At 40.0% G+C, this 19,843-nt stretch overlaps 1 protein-coding gene across 1 annotated transcript in view; it reads right to left on the reverse strand.

Moving 5' to 3' along the window:
- Positions 1-19,048, reverse strand: part of C9 (complement C9) — a gene marked incomplete at its 5' end in the record, with an annotated part of 51,338 nt that extends 32,290 nt beyond the window's left edge. Inside the window, 3 exons of the mRNA XM_023545636.2 lie at positions 17,565-17,712; positions 17,952-18,096; positions 18,920-19,048. Coding sequence (XP_023401404.1) covers positions 17,565-17,712; positions 17,952-18,096; positions 18,920-19,048 — 422 coding nt within the window. The remainder of the gene's footprint in view (positions 1-17,564; positions 17,713-17,951; positions 18,097-18,919) is intronic.
- Between the last annotated feature and the right edge of the window lie 795 nt (positions 19,049-19,843).

The following is a 19,843-nucleotide window of genomic DNA, read 5'->3' on the forward strand; positions in this document are numbered from 1 at the left end:
ACAAAATTAAAAGATTTAAAACAGAGAACCAGAGGCATCAATCTGTAAACGATGACAACATCAAAAAATAAAAGGGGGAATAAATGGTATAGGTATAGAACTTTCAAATGGAGAAGAAATCAAAGTGATATCAAGTAATAAATGACTGGTTTAAACTGAGGAAGAGAAGAGAAAATTTCAGTGTAACCACAAAGATATTAACAAATCTACTCATCAAAATAAAAAAGAAGAAAAACATAAAGACTTAGTAAACACAAAATCTACAATAACAAAAGAAATGAAAAGAAGTTCCATAAACAGAAGGAACTCAGCACAGGAATTCGACATACATAAAACAAATTCTAACAGCACTGGAAAGAGAAATAGACAGTTCCAAAATAAAAATAGGAGACTTAACACACCACTCTTAGTAAAAGACAGAACATCTAGAAAAAAAACTCGACAAAGATACAGAAAATCTAAAGACCACAGTCGATCAACTTGACCTCATAGACATATATAGAACATTCCACCCAACAGCAGTAAAGTATACCTTTTTTTCCAGTGCACATGGAATATTCGCCAGAATAGACTACATTTTAGGCCAGGAAGTAACCCTCAATAAAATCCAAAACACAGAAATAATACAAAGAATCTTCTCTGATCATAATGCCATGAGAGTAGAAATTAACAGGAAGAAAACAAACTAAATAAAAAACTTGGAAACTGAATAACACCTTACTTAAAAGCCACTGGATAGTAGAAGACGTCAAAGATGGAATAAAAGAATTCCTAGAATCAAATGAGAATAAAAGCACATCGTACCAAAACCTCTGGCACACAGCAATGGCAGTGCTCAGAGGTTAATTTATAGCAATAAATGCACACATCAAAATAGAAGGGCCACAATCAAAACATTAGCCCTATAACTAAAACAAATAGAAAGAGAAGAGCAAAAGAAGCCCATGGCCACCAGAAGAAAGGAAATAATAAAGATCAGAACGGAAATAAATGAAATAGAGAATAAAAAAAACAGTAGGAAGGATCAACAAGACCAAAATTGGTTGTTTGAAAAGGTCAATGAAATTGACAAACCATTGACTGAACTGACAAAAGAAAAATATTAGAGGAAGCAAACAACCCAAGTAAAAAAATGAGATGGGGGACATTACAACAGACCCATCTAAGATAAAAAGGATCATAGCAGAGTACTACGGAAAACTACACTCCAACAAATATGAAAACCTAGAGGAAATGGACAAATTTCTAGAAATACGCAGCCTACCCTAAACTAATACAAACTGAGGTAGAAAACCTGAACAGACTCACAACAGAAGAGGTTGAAGAGGTAAACAAAACAAAACAAAAAAACTACTCCCCCCTCCCCAAAAAAAAACCTTGACCAGGATGGCTTCACCGGAGAATTCTAACAAACATTCATAGAGGAGCTCACACCAATACTATTCAAGCTATGTCAGAGCATAGAAAAGGAGGGAATATTCCCAAATACAGTCTATGAAGCCAGCATAACCCTGTTACCAAAGTCAGGCAAAACCAAAACCAAACCAAACCCACTGCTGTTGAGTCAATTCCGACTCATGGTGACTCTATGAGACAGAGTAGAACTGCCCCATAGAGTTTCCAAGGAGCGCCTGGTGGATTTAAACTACCCACCTTTTTGTTAGCAGCAGTAGCTCTTAAGCCACCAGGGTAAAGACACCACAAAAAAAGAAAATTACAGACCAATATGGCTCACGAATATAGATGCAAAAATTCCCAACAAAATTCTAGCCAAAAGAATTCAGCATCATAAAAAAAAAAAAAAAATACACCATGACCAACTGGGATTCATACCAGGTATGAAAGGATTGTTCAACATTAGAAAATCAATCAATGTAATCTATCACATAAATTATACAAAAGAAAGGAATCGTGATCATCTCAATCGATGCAAAAAAGGCATTTGATAAAGTCCAACACTAATCCTTGAGAAAAACTCAATAAAATAGGAATAGGAGGAAAATTCCTCGACATAATAAAACGCGTCTATGCAAAACCAAGGGAGCCGTGGTGGCACAGTGGTTAGCGGCTCAACTCCTAACCATCAGGTAGGCAGTTCCTGGGGCACAGAAACCCTATGGGGCAGTTCTACTCTGTCCGATAGGGTTGCTGTTGTTGTTGTTAGGTGCCGTCGAGTCGGTTCCGACTCACAGCGACCCTACTCACAACAGAATGAAACACTGCCCGGTCCTGTGCCACCCTCACAATCGTAGTTATGCTTGAGCTCATTGTTGCAGCCACTGTGTCAATCCACCTCGTTGAGGGTCTTCCTCTTTTCCGCTGACCCTGTACTCTGCCAAGCATGACGTCCTTCTCCAGGGACTGATCCCTCCTGACAACATGTTCAAAGTACGTAAGATGCAGTCTTGCCATCCTTGCCTCTAAGGAGCATTCTGGCTGTACTTCTTCTAAGACAGATTTGTTCATTCTTTTGGCAGTCCATGATATATTCAATATTCTTTACCAACACCACAATTCAAAAGCGTCAACTCTTCTTCAGTCTTCCTTATTCATTGTTCAGCTTTCACATGCATATGATGTGATTGAAAATACCATGGCTTGGTTCAGGTGCACCTTAGTCTTCAGGGTGACATCTTTGCCACTTCAGCACTTTGAAGAGGTCCTTTGCAGCAGATTTCCCCAATGCAATGCGTCTTTTGATTTCTTGACTGCTGCTTCCATGGCTGTTGATTGTGGATCCACGTAAAATGAAATCCTTGACAACTTCAATCTTTTCTCCATTTATCATGATACTGTTCATTGGTCCAGTTGTGAGGATTTTTGTTTTCTTTATGTTGAGATGTAATCCATACTGAAGGCTGTGGTCTTTGATCTTCATTAGTAAGTGCTTCAAGTCCTCTTCCCTTTCAGCAAGCAAGGCTGTGTCATCTGCATAACACTGGTTGTTAATGAGCCTTCCTCCAATCCCGATGCCCCGTTCTTCTTCATATAGTCCAGCTTCTTGGATTATTTGCTCAGCATACAGATTAAATAGGTATGGTGAAAGAATACAACCCTGACGCTCGCCTTTCCTGACTTTAAACCAATCAGTATCCTCTTGTTCTGTTTGAACAACTGCGTCTTGATCTATGTAAAGATTCCTCATGAGCACAATTATGTGTTCTGGAATTCCCATTCTTTGCAGTGTTATCCATAGTTTGTTATGATCCACACAGTCAAATGCCTTTGCATAGTCAATAAAACACAGGTAAACATCCTTCTGGTATTCTCTGCTTTCAGCCAGGACCCATCTGACATCAGCAATGATATCCCTGGTTCCACGTCCTCTTCTAAAAACAGCCTGAATTTCTGGCAGTTCCCTGTTGATATACTGCTGCAGCCGTTTTTGAATGATCTTCAGCAAAATTTTGCTTGTGTTTGATATCAATGATATTGTTCTATAATTTCCACATTCGGTTGGATCACCTTTCTTGAGAATAGGCATAAACATGGATCTCTTCCACTCAGTTGGCCAGGAAGCTGTCTTCCATATTTCTTGGCATAGACCAGTGAGCACGTCCAGCGCTGCATCTGTTTGTTGAAACATCTCAATTGATATTCCATCAATTCCTGGAGCCTTATTTTTCACCAATGCCTTCAGAGCAGCTTGGACTTCTTCCTTCAGTACCATCAGTTCCTGATCACATGCCACCTCTTGAAATGTTAGAATATCGACTAGTTCTTTTTGGTATAATGACTCTGTGTATTCCATCTTCTTTTGATGCTTCCTGCATCTTTTAATATTTTCCCCATGGAATCCTTCACTATTGCAATTCGAGGCTTGAATTTTTTCTTCAGTTCTTTCAACTTGAGAAATGCCGAGAGTGTTCCTCCCTTTTGGTTTTCCATCTCCAGCTCTTTGCACATGTCATTATAATACTTTGTCTTCTCAGGAGGCCCTTTAAATCTTCTTTTCAGTTCTTTTACTTCATCAATTCTTCCTTTTGCTTTAGCTGCTCAACGCTCAAGAGCAAGTTTCAGAGTCTCCTCTGACATCCATCTTGGTCTTGTCTTTCTTTCCTGTCTTTTCAGTGACCTCTTGCTTTCTTTATCGGTGATGTCCTTGATGTCATTCCACAACTCATCTGGTCTTTGGTCACTAGTGTTCAATGCATCAGATTTGCTCTTCAGTTGGTCTCTATATTCAAGTGGGATATACTCAAGATCATATTTCGGCTCTTGCGGACTTGCTCTGATTTTCTTCAGTTTCAGCTTGAACTTGCATATGAGCAATTGATGGTCTGTTCCACAGTCAGCCCCTGGCCTTGTTCTGACTGATGATATTGAGCTTTTCCACCGTCTCTTTCCACAGATGCAGTCAATTTGATTTCTGTGTGTTCCATCTGGCGAGGTCCATGTGTATAAAAAAAAAAAAAAAAAATAGTCGCCGTTTATGTTGGTGAAAGAAGGTATTTGCAAAGAAGAAGTCATTGGTCTTGCAAAATTCTATCATTCAAAATAGTCGCCGTTTATGTTGGTGAAAGAAGGTATTTGCAAAGAAGAAGTCATTGGTCTTGCAAAATTCTATCATTCAATCTCCAGCAGTGTTTCTATCACCAAGGCCATATTTTCCAACTACTTATCCTTCTTCTTTCTTTCCAACTTTCGCATTGCAATCACCAGTAATTATCAATGCATCTTGATTGCATGTTCGATCCATTTCAGACTGCAGCAGCTGATAAAAATCTTCTATTTCTTCATCTTTGGCCCTAGTGGTTGATGCATAAATTTGAATAATAGTCATATTAACTGGTCTTCCTTGTAGGCATATGGATATTATCCTATCACTGACAGCGTTGTACTTCAGGATAGATCTTGAAATGTTCTTTTTGACAATGAATGCAACATTATTCCTCTTCGAGTTGTCATTCCCAGCATAGTAGACTATATGATTGTCCTATTCAAAATGGCCAATACCAGTCCATTTCAGCTCACTAATGCCTAGGATATCGGTGTTTATGCGTTCCATTTCATTTTTGACGATTTCCAATTTTCCTGGATTCATGCTTTGTACATTCCAGGTTCCGATTATTCATGGATGTTTGCAGCTGTTTCTTCTCATTTTGAGTCATGCCACATCAGCAAATGAAGGTCCCAAAAGCTTTACTCCATCCACATCAAGGTCGACTCTACTTTGAGGAGGCAGCTCTTCCCCAGTCATCTTTTGAGTGCCTTCCAACCTGGGGGTCTCATCTTCCAGCACTATATCAGACAATGTTGCGCTGCTATTCATAAGGTTTTCACTGGCTAATGCTTTTCAGAAGTAGACTGCCGGGTCCTTCTTCCCAGTCTGTCTTAGCCTGGAAGCTCAGCTGAAACCTGTCCTCCATGGGTGACCTGCTGGTATCTGAATACCGGTGGCATAGCTTCCAGCATCACAGCAACACACAAGCCCGCACAGTACGACAAACAGACAGACACGTGGGGGACAGGGTTGCTATAAGTCAGAATTGACTCAATAGCAATGGATTAAAAAAAAAAAATACAAAACTAACAGCTAACATCATTCTCAATGGAGAGTGGCTGAAAGCATTCCCTCTGAGAACCGGAAGAAGACAAGGATGCCCTTTATCACCACTGCTATTTAACATTGTGCTGGAAGTCCTACCTAGAGCAATAAGGCAAGAAAAAGAAACACAGGGCATCCAAATTAGTAAGAAAGAAGTAAAACCATCCCTATTTGCAGATGACGTGATAGTATACATAGAGAATACTAAAGATTTCATAAGAAAACTACTGGAACTAATAGAAAGATTCAGCAGAGTAGCAGAATACAAGATGAACATACAAAAATCAGTTGGATTCTTATACACCAAACAAAAAGAACCATATTAAAGGAAACCAGAAAAACAATACCGTTTATAATAGCACCTAATTAAATAAAATACTTAGGAATAAATCTAACCAGGGATGTAAAAGTCCTATACAAAGAAAACTACAAGAAAACCAAAAAAGACCTACATAAGTGGAAAAACATCATGGATAGGAAGACTCAGTCCTACCCAAAGCAATCAACAAATACAAAGAAATCAGGATCCAGGTACCAACAGCATTCTTTAACAAGATGGAAAAACTAATCATTAACTTTATATGGTAAGAAAACAGGCTATGAATAAGTAAAGCACTACTGAAGAAGAACAAAGTATGACACCTCACACTACCTGATCTCAAAGCCCACTATACAGCCATGATAGTAAAAGCAGCCAGGTACTGGTATAATGACAGACATATAGATCGATGGAACAAAATTGAGAACCTAGACATAAATCCATACACCTACATTCAGCTGATCTTTGACAAAGGCCCAAAGTCCATTAAACAGGAAAAAGACAGCCTCTTTAACATATGTTGCTGGCAAAACTGGATGTACATCTGTAAAAAAAATGAAACAGGACTCATACCCCACAACATACACAAAAAAATAATTAAAAATGTATCAAACACCTAAATATAAAACCTAAAACTACAAAGATCATGGAAGAAAAAATAAGGACAATGCTTATTGTTGTTAGGTGCCATCGTGTTGGTTCCGACTCAAAGCAACCCTATGTACAACAGAACGAAACAATGCCGTGTCCTTCACCAACCTCAGAATTGTTATTATGCTTGAGTACATTGTTGCAGCCACTGTGTCAATCCATCTCATTGAGGGTCTTCTCTTTTTTGCAGACCATTTGCCTTACCAGGCATGATGTCCTTCTCCAGGGACTGGTCCTTCCTGATAACATGTCCAAAGTATGTGAGACAGTCTTGCCATCCTTGCTTCTAAGGAGCATATTGGTTGTACATCTTCTAAGACAGACTTGTTCTTCTGGCAATCCATGGTATATTCAATATTCTTTGCCAACACCACAATTCAAAGGTATCAATTCTTCTTTGGCCTTCCTTATTCATTGTTCAGTTTTGCATGCATATAAGGCGATTGAAAATACCATGGCTGTGGAGAAAAGCTGAGAGTATGGCCCCTGACACCCTTTCAGCTCAGTAATGAGTCCACTCCTAAGGTTTGCCCTTCAGCCAAAGATTGAACAGGCCTATGGAACAAAACAAGACTAAAGGGGCACACCAGTCCTGGGGCAGGGACTGGAAGGTAGGAGGGAACAGGAAAGCTTGTAATAGGGAATCCAGGGTTGAGAAGGGAGAGTGTTGACATGTCGCAGGGTTGTTAACCAGTGTCATACAACAAACAATGTGTGTACTGTTTGATGAGAAACTAGTTTGTTCTATAAACCTTCATCTAAAGTTCAATTAAAAAAAAGAAAATACATTGGCTTAGGTCAGGTGCACCTTAGTCTTCAAGGTGACATATTTGCTTTTCAACACTTTAAAGAGGTCTTTTGCAGCAGATTTGCCCAAAGCAATATATCATTTGATTTCTTGACTGCTGCTTCCATGGGTGTTGATTGTAGATCCAAGTAAAATGAAATCCTTGACAACTCCGTTTATCATGATATTATTTATCGGTCGAGTTGTGAGGATTTTCATTTTCTTTATGTTGAGGTATAATCCATACTGAAGGCTGTAGTCTTTGATATTCATTAGTAAGTGCTTCAAGTCCTCTTCACTTCCACCGTGTAGAAGAATTTTCACAGACTATGCCTCCCTGCAGTGTTTCGTTCTGTTGTGCATAGGGTAGCTCTGAGTCGGAACTGACTCAACGGCACCTAACAACATAACAATAACATGCCTCCCTGCACAGTTTCAGCTTGACCTGTAAACTTTTTTTATCTTAAGTTTAAAGTTTCAAAGAATATAATTCTCCAGCATGTTGTATTTATACTTTAAAATATAACTGTTTTATTGCTTTAAAAAATAGGTCCAATAGAGTAGAAATGCTATAAAAAACAAAACAAAACCATACTTGTTGTCAATTCTGAGTCAAAGCGACACTAGAGGACAGAGTGAAACTGCCTTATAGGATTTCCAAGGAGCAGCCGGTAGATTTGAACTGACCTATTCGTTAGCAAATAAATGCTATAATGATAAATATCAAATCGTTATTGTATTTATATTTCTTTAACAGCAGGAAATTTTAGACTGTTCCCTTTTTTTCTTGAATTCATATTTCTATTCCATTTTTCCCATGTAATTTAAAATAAATGTAACGTATTTTTATACTCGAAAATTTCTATTGATCACCGTATCATACTTTTCTATACCAAAAAGACATAACTGAAATTTTTAAATATTAGATATCCTTTGACCATAGGCTCTAAGTATTAAAACTTTTCATTTGAATTGAATTATCAATATTAGGATATAATTGATCAAAACAACATAACTATATTATAAATTATTAAAATAACTATTACTATGCATAAAATTTTATTGGAAATGTATTTCTCAATACAATGGATGGAGCTACTTTTTTAAGTTAATTCATTAGTTGTATTGTCCATGGATAAACATGCTTAGAAAGAGACAGGGCTCAGCATCAATTTTATTCTTACTCTCCATTTTTATAGCTGTAAATACTGAGAAACTTTATTCACATATATAAGTAGATAAGAATAGAAAGAATTTGTTATAGCAATGTCACTCAATTCTTTGACTTTCTTTTCAATTACATGTCAAAAAAATTACAATTTTTGGTAGTCTTTCACCAAAAATTATTTTTATGGTCTTTTATCTGCTAAATTTATTAGGACATCTTTCAATGTTGTTGAAAAAAAAGTACTGGACTGATTAGATAGTAGATAAGGACTACTTTAGGTGAAGGGAAGGACAATACTCAATAAAGGGAAGGTCAGCTGAATTGGACTGCACCAAAAGCAAGGATGTTTCCTGGATAAACTGAATGCTTTGAAGGTTAGCGAAACAAGGACAGGGGTTCGGGGACTATGGCTTCAGGGGACATCTAAGTCAATTGGCAAAAGAAATTCTATTAAGAAAACATTCTGCATCCCACTTTGAAGTATGGCATCTGGGGTCTTAAATGCTAACAAGCAGCCATCTAGGATGCATCAATTGGTCTCAACCCACCTGGATCAAAGGAGAATGAAGAACACCAAGGTCACAAGATAATTGTGAGCCCAAGAGACAGAAAGGGCCACATGAACTAGAGACTTACATCATCCTAAGACCAGAAGAACTAGATGGTGCCCGGCCACAACCGATGACTGTCCTGACAGGGAGCACAACAGAGAACCCCTGAGGGAGCAGGAGAACAGTGGGATGCAGATCCCAAATTCTCACAAAAAGACTGAGACTAGAAGAATCCCAGCGGTCATGGTCCCCAAAGCTTCTGTTGGCCCAGGATAGGAACCGTTCCCGAAGACAACTCATCAGACATGGAATGGACTGGTCAATGGGTTGGAGAGAAATGCTGATGAGGAGTGAGCTACTTGTATCAGGTGGACACTTGAGACTGTGTTGGCAACTCCTGTCTGGATGGGAGATGGGAGGGTAGAGAAGGTTAGAAACTGGCAAAACGTTCACAAAAGGAGAGACTGGAAGGAGGGAGTGGACTGACTCATTAGGGGGAGAGTAAATGGGAGTATGTAGTAAGGTATATATAAGTTTATATGTGAGAGGCTGACTTTATTTGTAAACTTTCACTTAAAGCACAATAAAAATTATTAAAAAAAAAAAAAAGTATTGGAGGCCACCTGTATTGGTTTCCCTTTGTTAGTTGCCATCAAGTTGGTTCATACTCATGGTGACCCCATGTACAACAGAATGGAAAGTTGCCTAGTTCTGTGCCATCTTCACAATCACCGATATGCTTGAGTCCATTGTTGTGGCCACTGTTTATTTTGCGTGTCTTCTACTCAGGGGGCTTATCTTCCAGCACTATTTTGGACAATATTCTGTCGTGATCCATAGAGCTTTCTTTGGCTTATTTTCGGAAGTAGATCAACAGGGCTTTCTTCCTAGTCTGTCTTAATCTGGAACCGCTGTTGAAATCTGTCCACCACGAGTGAACCTGCTGGTATTTGAAATACTGATGGCATAGCTTCCAGCATCATAGAACATGCAAGCTGCAACAGTAGACAAACTGACTGATAGGTGGTGTATTAGTTTCTTGTAAAAAAAAAAAAAAAATTACCGCAAACTTGGTGGCTTAAAACAACAGAAATGTATTGTCTCACAGTTCTGGAGGCCAGAAGGCTGAAATCAGTTTCGCTGAGCTGAAGCCAAGGTGTTGGCAAGTCCATGCTCCCTCTGAAAGCTCTAGGGGAGCTTGTTTGCCTTGTTTGTCTTCCGGCAGCTGCCAAGCCACATCACTCCAATCTCTGTCTTCATTGTTATAGGGCTGTTTCCTTTTCTGTGTGTTTGACGTGGCTCCGCTATTATAGAGGCAGCCCATCCAGCCTAGAATGAGCCAATTTTTTCTCCTTCTACCTCTCTCTTATAAAGGCATTTAGGGCCTACCTAGATAATCCAGGATAATCTCCTCATCTGAAAATCCTTAATTTAATTACATTTAGCAATAGCCTTTTTTCCAAAAAAGGTAACATTCACAGTTTCCTGGGCTTAGGAAATGGACATACCTTTGGGAGCCATTACCAGGCTACCACACCACCTAATTCACATTACAGTTCAATTGAATACCAATATTTGGAATTGTTTCTAGGTTTTCCCATCCCATAGTAAGATGTGAGAGGGGTGAGGGGAGGACTCTTATTTTGGAATGTGGGAGGTCGGTGATTGTAAAAGGAAAGAAGAGAAAGGAGCAAGGCAAGGTCATGAAAGCTCCATAAAAATCAAAACCAAACCCATTACCATTGAGTTGATTCCAACTCATAGCGACCCTATAGGGCAGAGTAGATCTGCCCCATAGAGTTTCTAAGGAATGCCTGGTGGATTCAAACTGCCGACCTTTGATTAGCAGCCATAGCTCTTACCCACTACACCAAAGCTCCATAAACACATCCAAAATTTCTGGGGGACGGAATTGCTGGGATGGGGACTGTGGGGACCATGGTCTCGGGGAGCATCTACATTAATTGGCATAACATAGTTTATAAAGAAAATGTTTTACATTCTGCTTTGGTGAGGAGCACCTGGGGTCTTAAAAGCCTTTGAGTGGCCATCTAAGATACTCCTCTGGTCTCACCCCTTCGGGAGCAAAGGAGAGTAAAGAAAACTAAAGACACAAGGAAAAGTTCAGTCCAAAGGACTAATGAATGGACCACAATTACCATGGCTTCCACCAGTCTGAGTCTAGTACAACTAGGTGGTGCCTGGCTACCAACACTGATTGCTGTGACAGGGATCACAATAGAGGGTCCAGGACAGGTCTTGAGAAAAACGTAGAAAAAAATTCTAACTCAAAAAAAAAAAAAAAGGCTTACTGACCTGACAGAGACTGAAGAAACCCCAAAAGTATGGCCCCGGGACACCCTTTTAGCTCAGTAATGAAGTCACTCCTGAGGTTCACCCTTCAGCTAAAGATTAGACAGGCCCATAAAATAAAATGAGACTGAAGGGGCACAATAGCCTAGGGGCAAGGACTAGAAGTCAGGATGGACAGGAAAGCTGGTAATAGGGAACTCAAGGTCGAGAAGTGAGAGTGCTAATATGTCATGGGGTTGTTAAACAATGTCGTAAAAGAATATGTGTACTAACTGTTTAATGAGAAGCTAGTTTGTTCTGTAAACCTTCATCTAAAGTACAATAAAAAAAAGAAAGGAGCAAGGGCTTGACAACTTGAATGTCACTGAACTACCAGGTTCGTCAATTTCTTTTTTAATAATTCATTTTTGTTATTGTTGTTGAAAATATACACAGCAAAACATACACCAATTTAACAATTTCTACGTGTAAAATTCAGTGACATTGATTACATTCTTCGGGTCGTGCAACCATTCTCATCCTCCTTTTCCAAATCATTCCACCACTGTTAACACAAACTCACTGCCCTCTAAGCTTCTTTTTAAGTTGCTGTTGTCAATTTGACCCTATACAGATAGTTATTTGAAAGACAGACTGGTCTGACAGAGCCTGGAGGAACTCCCAAAACTATGGCCCCCAGATGCTCTCTTGACCCAGAACTGAAACCATGCCCGAAGCCCACTCTTCAGACAAAGATTAGATGGGACTATGAAACAAAAAACAATACATGCAAGGAACGTGCTTCTTAGTTCATTCAGATATACAAGACCAAATGGGCAGCTCCTAAAAAAAAAACAGGATGAGAAGGCAGGAAGGGACAGAAACTGGTCAAATGGACACAGGGAACCAGGGTGGAAAAGAGGAGTGTGCTGTCACATTGTGGGGATTGCAACCAATGGCACAAAACAATGTATGTATAAATTTTTGAATGAGAGATTAACTTGAGTTGTAAACCTTCACCTAAAGCACAATTAAAAAAAAAAAAAGATGCCGGCCAATTTTATGAAAAAATGTACATGTGGAAGTTCAGGACTTAGGAATTATTCCTTTAAAACTTACCTAATCTTTGTGCGCCCCACAGTATTCATGCCCCAGTTTGAAGGTTATTATTTTACGGGACAGCAAATTGACCAGTTGGTTGGTTCCATCTGGAAAGTTACAATGAACCAGATCCACAGACTAAAGCACAATGAAGGAAGAAAGGTTTTGAAACTTTTGACCTGGTTCCTTTACTACGGAGACAGCCTGTCTAGTCCAGAATGAGCCAACTTTTTCAGCCAAGAATCATGAAAACTTCTCATGGATGGAATGTCATCGCTTGAGAAATTTTTTAAAAATGTGTTCTTTGGCAGCACTTAGAGATGCCTGTTTTCACACCTGCATCTAGAACCACAGGCAGTTCCAATTTACCAGGCGAACTGACAAGAAAGCTCCCTCCACGGAAGTGGTGTTATGCTTCGATCACAAGAAAGTAATTCCTTGCATATTGTACACAGTTTACATCTGGCTTGGATTTATATTTTGTCAATGAATACAAGATGGGTTGGGGGATTTCCCTAAAAACTTACGGAAGATCTCAGATGCCTATAAGACCGCAGGCTGAAGCATTTGTCATACAGTTGAATTATCCTGAAATACAAATTTAAATTAGGGAGCCCTTCCAATGAAAAAAAGTATAAATTAATGACTGTGAGTGCTTGCGGCTTTCATACGTGACAGGGTATGACTGTATGACTGCTGGTAAAAGGGTTTCTAGATGGAATTGTGTAGAAGCACTTTATAATCATGTTGCTATGGTTGTGATGTTTACTCTTATTACTTTTCTTAGTCTCATAGCCCCATATAAGAATGAGGGTTTATAGTTAATAAATATATAGTGTTAAGGGTGTCGAAGAATACCATAAATAAAATAAAACACGTCTGAAAACTTCTTAAATATCAACTATTAATTTATACCACTCTTCTATACTCTTTTAATTCAAATACCTGGGTAATAAAGAGCTACATAAAAAGTTTCATTATTTTTGAAGGTTACTTTGAAGTTAAGGTGTTGATTTTTAGGCTTTGTAATTGAGGAAGTGATGTGGGTGGTGGTGGGGGCATGGGGTGAAGGAGAAAGTAAAGTGGCATAATGGAAAAAATATACTTGTATATAAGTCACAGAAATATAAGTTTTAGTTCTGCTAAAAACTAATTAGCCAAATGGCCTTGATTATTTTACTCAGCTCTTATATGTAAAGTGAATATAATACCTCCCTACAGTCTCTGGGTTATACAAATGGTTAGTGTGTTTAGCTGGTAATAGAAAGGTTGGTGGTTTGAGTTCACCCAGAAGTACCTCAGAAAAAAAAAAAAAAAAACTTGTCACACCTACTTTCAAAAAATCACCCACTGAAAACCCAGTGGGGCACAGTTCTACTCTGACACACATGGAGTCACCATGAGCTGGAATCAACATGACGACAACTGGACAACTGGTAACAATCTCACAGGAGTATTATAGAAATCTATAGAGTAGAAAGTATAAAAATATTTTGAAAAGTACAAAGTAGTATGCAAATGAAAGCTGTCATAAAACAGTTGGTTATATGAAAACTAAATTTGTTACAGGTTATTGCACATGGTAAAAGAGAGTTTAGTAAAAAATATTGATGGATGGTAACCATCAGGGCCTACCTTATTTTCCTCTTCTGTGGCTGAATTTCTTCATAGGTAGGGCCTCACCCTTGATTTAGCGTTTAAAACTCAGTGCTGTGATGTTTCCTAATGCTAATGCTGACCCTGATATAGCAAGAGATATTTAAGGAGCACTAGATAGCTCTCAGAAACCATGGTGGCGTAGTGGTTAAGTGCTATAGCTGTTAACCAAAAGGTCAGCAGTTCAAATCCACCAGTTGCTCCTTGGAAACCTTATGGGGCAGTTCTACTCCATCCTATAAGGTCCGTATGAGTTGGAATCAACTTGATGGCACCTGACAAAAACAACAGCAAAGCTAGCTCTCTGGGATGCCTCATTTCAAAACTCCCTGGCAAATGCTCAGGGTTCTTCACTGTTCAGTCATGGCTGAGGAAACGAAACCAGAACAGCCCCAAATTTTTACAATTCGGGTCATCTGGAATGATAACGAAAACAGGAAAAATTACAGGGCAAAGCCCTGCTAGAAACCTAACCTCTGTCCTAGAAAACAAGGGCAGCGTACATGTTGCCTAGCAACCAAATCTCTTGCCTGTCAGATTTTGAGCAGAGTCGGAAACAGTGGTGCCCTGCTCAAAGATAACAGCCGACTGTGCTACTTTGAATGTGTGTCGCTCTCCACAGTCCTGCCAATAATCCAATCTCACACATTAGGCTCCTGAAAGGGCTCTCTATGCCTCTTCTGAGTCTTTCATTCCAGGACTTTGACCTGTAATTTTTCCCATCTGATTATTGTTCCAATTCACCCAATTGTAAAAATTTAGGTCTGCTCTGGTTTTACCTCATCTGCCATGACTGAACCAGTTGGAATCAGTTTGAAGCCCCACAAATGCTATATAACAAATTTTTCTTTTCCCCCAGCAAAAGAAACCAATGGATTATGAATGTTTGTTTTCAGCAAAGGGGTCCAAGATTTCTACACTCTTTTCCTGTAAGACAAGCTGCACATTTGCACCGAGTGAGACTAAGTATCATATGCAATTCCCTGCTTGAAGCCCTTTTGTTTAAATTCAGCAGAAAAGTGTTTCTTGAATTCCAAATAAAGCAAAATAAAGTAGCAATGGTCTTTCACCATGGACTCATAATCTCTCCCCAAGGAAAGCACCAAAAAGAGTCAGAACTCACTCAAGCACACAGAGACCTGGGTATAAGGTCTTGGACTATTGCCATACCAATTACTGCCAATTGCTAAGAGGGCCTGCCTAACTTTGGGGCTCGTGACCATTCAATTGGTTCAGGATTCCAACCATTAGGCTGATAGCTAAAGGTACTATGGGTAATATTTGAATGCTCTTTGGACATGGCTTTAAAAAGTATTAAATAAAGGATATGTGCAAATCTTTGACTGGTATCTGACTCTTGGTATCCTGGAATTTTTTGTTTTTTCTTTTGTGTTTAAAGAAGCAGAAATTTTGCCCAGCCTAGAGAGATGTGATGTCTCAATTTTTGGCCAAAGCTGATACAGAGGTCTTACCTTAGGAACTGCTTAGAACCTTAGTCTGGATTTTCTCAATCTTGGCACTACTGACATTTTGGGTTTGGGATGTGCTGTACACCACAGGATGTTTAGCAGCATCTCTGACTTCTATCCACTAGATGCCAGTAGCAACCTATCCACTAGTTGTGACAACCAAAACTGTCTTCAGACATTGTCAAATGTCCCCTGGGGAGAAAAATAGCCCTGGTTGAGAACCACTACCTTAGTCCATGATATGGATTGATTTGTGTCCCCCCAAAAGATATGTTGAAGTCCTCATCCTAGTACCTGTGAATATGACCTATTTGGAAATAGTCTTTGAAGACATTATCAGTTAGGTTAACATAAGGTCGCATTGGAGTGGGGTGGGTCATACTATATGACTGTGCCTTGTAAAAAAGGGGCAGAAACACAGAGACAGGGAGACAGAGGAAGGATGCCATGTAATGCTATAGCTGCAAGCCAAGGAACGCCTGTATCTACCAGAAGCTAGGTGAGAGGCACAGAACAGGAGGAGTCACATGGCTGACACCCTGATCTCATACTTCCAGCCTTCAGAACTGTAAGACAATAAACTTTTGTTCTTACAAGCCACCTAGTTTGTGGTATTTTGTTATGGCAGCCTTTGGAAACTAATACAGTCCTTCTATCAGCCTTGTTCCTACCATCACCCCCATTTCTTTCTTCTCCCCAACTCCAGTCCTTGGAGTGGAGTCCTGTCTCTGAATTTCTTTCCAGGGACCTGGTGACAGTCTTAAATGATGTCAAATTGACAGTATTTTAGAAAGCATATATTCATATATTCTCATTTTGCTGTTGTTGTGAACCTTTGCATCAATTCTGACACATAGTGACCCTACAGGACAGAGTAGGACTGCCCTCATAGGGTTTTCAAGGCTGTAATCTTCATAGGAACAGATCACCAGGTCTTTCCTCCCAAGGAGTGGCTGGTGGGTTTGAACTTCTGATCTTTTAATTAGCAGCTAAGCACTTAATCCTTTCACCACCAGGGCTCCTTATAATCTCACTAATTAGTTAATTTATTTGTCCATCCACCAAGTGTTTATCAAACCTTTATTATGAACCACATATTGGGAACATGAGAATGAAAAGACACATTATATTACAGGTGATGAAATAGAGCCGTGTGCCATCTCTGTCAATATGCCACTGGATGAGGGAACAGCTGTGTCTCTGTTGGGGACAATTTGCCAACAAATCTACCTAAGGTATCTTTATGTAAAACAGTTCAGAACATCAGAACAACTGGTGGAAACTATTCAGTGGATGGCTCTGGGATGCCGTCTGAGCACATGAAACAGAACAACGTATTTAGTGGCGATAACTCCTAGAGCACAGATCTCTACATACTAGTCTCCCTTCTGCATGACCCTGAGTTCTAAACTGTCCTAGACTTACCATCTGAGCTTACAGGCACTTGGCTGCAGCCTCTATGCTTTGCATGGAAAATGAGTGAAACTTCAGCTCTCCGGTGAAAACCAGAATCTCATCACCATTACCCTCTGGCATCAGAACTGCTTTTCCTGACCCCATTCCTCCTGAGTCAACTCTAGAATGCTGGAACTTCCTGAGAATTTATAATAAGGTGTAGGTCCAGGGGAAGTGCCAATGGAAGACTGCCTGCCTGGCAACTCAAGTATTGGAGTTGAATTGCCAGAGCCACTACTGGCAATTCGATTCCAAATGTTAACATGCCATTTTAACATTGCTATGTCAAGTGAACTATTTCATCTCCTACTGGACTCAGAAGTCATCACCTAGTATCCTAATAGTCTATTATGCAAACCTCTACTGAGGCCAGGCAGTTAGTCTCAATCATCCTGAGACACTTATTCACAGCTTATTCTCTTTCAAGCTCAAAAGTCATTCAGACGATACAGACCCACGGCCTACTTTCTGTACCAGCTCATACTCTCGTACCCTCCTATCACCATAGGACAGATGGGAATCGTTTTCTCTCATCTTCATCTGGAAAAAATCAAGCAGAATACAGACCCATAGCCCGCTGTTCGTGCCAGCTCAGACTCTTCCACCACTCTGTCACGGCACGGGAGACGGGGATCGTTTTCACAATCATCTTCGTCTGAAAAGTCTCCGCAGTCATTGTCACCATTACACAGGAGCTGCCTCTTTATGCACCTGCCTGCAAGCAAAATCAGAAAAGGCACTGTGTGTTCAGGCCAGATTTCCCTCTTTCTGAAGTAACGTTGAAGGTGAGGGCTGAGAAAGATGCTTTTGAATTATTTGCACAGGATATACTGATGGCCCTTTCGGGGGACTCTTTCACACTTGGAAATAGGAGTGTCTACAAGCACATTTATTTCTTTTCACTCATGTGTACCCAGAGAAAGCCAAAATGAACAAGTTGATTGCAAGGATTACCTGTGCCACATTTAAAGTCATTTCCGCAGTCATCCTCAACCTCCTCACAGGGCTCTGTGGGTACACACTGCCATCGGTCTCCCACGGAGTCAAGGCACCTCTGCCCATTAAATTGTCCAAAGACCTCGATAGTTCTTGAGCGGAACTGCACAAAACCAGCTGGAAGGATTAGAGTATCTAACACCAAAAAAGGATTATTATCTAAAACGCCATCCGTATCGCCCAAACCCAAATGATTTGATGGTTTTAAGATGGCAGAAGGAAAAGCCGTCACTAACGTTGCTTAACCGGTTGCTGTCAAGTGGATTCTTACTCATGGTGATCCCATGTGTGTCAGAGTAGAACTGTACTCCTTAGGGTTTTCAGTGGCTGTAATCTTATGAAATGGTGTTCTGGTGGCACAACGGTTAAGCACTTGGCTGCTAAATGAAAGGCTGGCAATTCGAAACCCCACTGGTTCTGCTGAAGAAAGACCTGACCATCTGCTCCCATAAAGATTATAGCCAAGAAATCCTATGAGTCAAAATAGACTGAGTGGCAACTAACAATAACAATCTTATAGAAGTAGATTGCCAGGCCTTTCTTACCCTGCACTGCTGGGTGGATTCAAACTGCCAATCTTTTGGTTAGTAGCCAAGTGCAAACAATTTGCATGGGGTCACCATAAGTCAGAGATGATTCAATGATAACTAACAACGACCGTAAATGTTGCTTAAAGTAACACTTCACGTTCCATGTTTTGCAGTCATCGTTTACAGAAACTGATTCCTCCTGACGCTCATATCACATACCTGGCAACATTCAGATTTCCCTCTAAGGTGAGTCACAGGCATTTAGATGTTTCTTCTTCTGGGTCTGGAGTTCAATTGGGAGGGCTCACCGCCTCATAGTCATGTCTGTGTTGTGGAGATGCTGAGACAATACATTTTCCACTTCGAGAGGTCGGGGGAGTGGAGACGAACACTTACCTTTTGTTTGAGGCAAGGGTCACATTGCGACCATTCACTCCAGGTGCTCATTCTGCAGTCTATGGGAGATGGAGCGCCACTCCCTTGCACTGTCTGCTGGGAGTAACTAACAGAATATAACACATCAATTTATAATGATCGTTTCATGTGCCTATTTCTAAGAAATCTTAACAAATCGGTTTAATTAATTTACCACTTTTCCGTTTCCAAATCATAGTACCTATCCTTTTACTATATCTCTCATTTGATACTTGGTCACATGCTGTTTTGTATTCTCAACTTGTCTTGTTGTTTAATTCTTGTACTATTATTATTTAACGTTCAACAAAACAACAATAACGGTGATGAGGAAAACCAGCAAGACATCCTGCTAGGCCTTTTACACTGATTAATCTTATCTTTCTAACTGGATTATAAAGTCACAGAAGCTAGAAACTGTTTACTTTCTACGTATCCCCAGAAAACCAAAGCCCTTGCCATCGAGTCGATTCCCACTCATAGCGACCCTATAGGTCAGAGTAGAACAATCCCACAGGGTTTCCAAGGCTGTAAGTCTTTATGGAAATAGACTAACACATCTTTCTCCTGTGGAGTGGCTGGTGGGTTTGAACTGCCAACCTTTTGGTTAGCAGGTCAGCACTTAGCCACTGCACCACCAGGACTCCCTATATCCCCCACAGAGTCTGGCAAAGCCTGTAGCAAAAAAACCAGTTGCTATTGTGTGGATTCCAACTCATGGCGACCCCATGTGTTCCAGGATAGAATTGTCCTCCACAGTGGCTGATTTTTCAGAAGTACATCACCAGTCTTTCTTCCAAGGTGCCTCTGGGTAGACTTGAACCACCGATCTTCTAGTTAGCAGTTGAGCACATTAACTGTACCACCCAGGGACTCCTAGCAGGTGTCTCAAAAATCAGGTTTTCC

This window comes from Loxodonta africana, chromosome 2, assembly GCF_030014295.1.
Source record: "Loxodonta africana isolate mLoxAfr1 chromosome 2, mLoxAfr1.hap2, whole genome shotgun sequence".
Taxonomy (NCBI): Eukaryota; Metazoa; Chordata; class Mammalia; order Proboscidea; family Elephantidae; genus Loxodonta; species Loxodonta africana.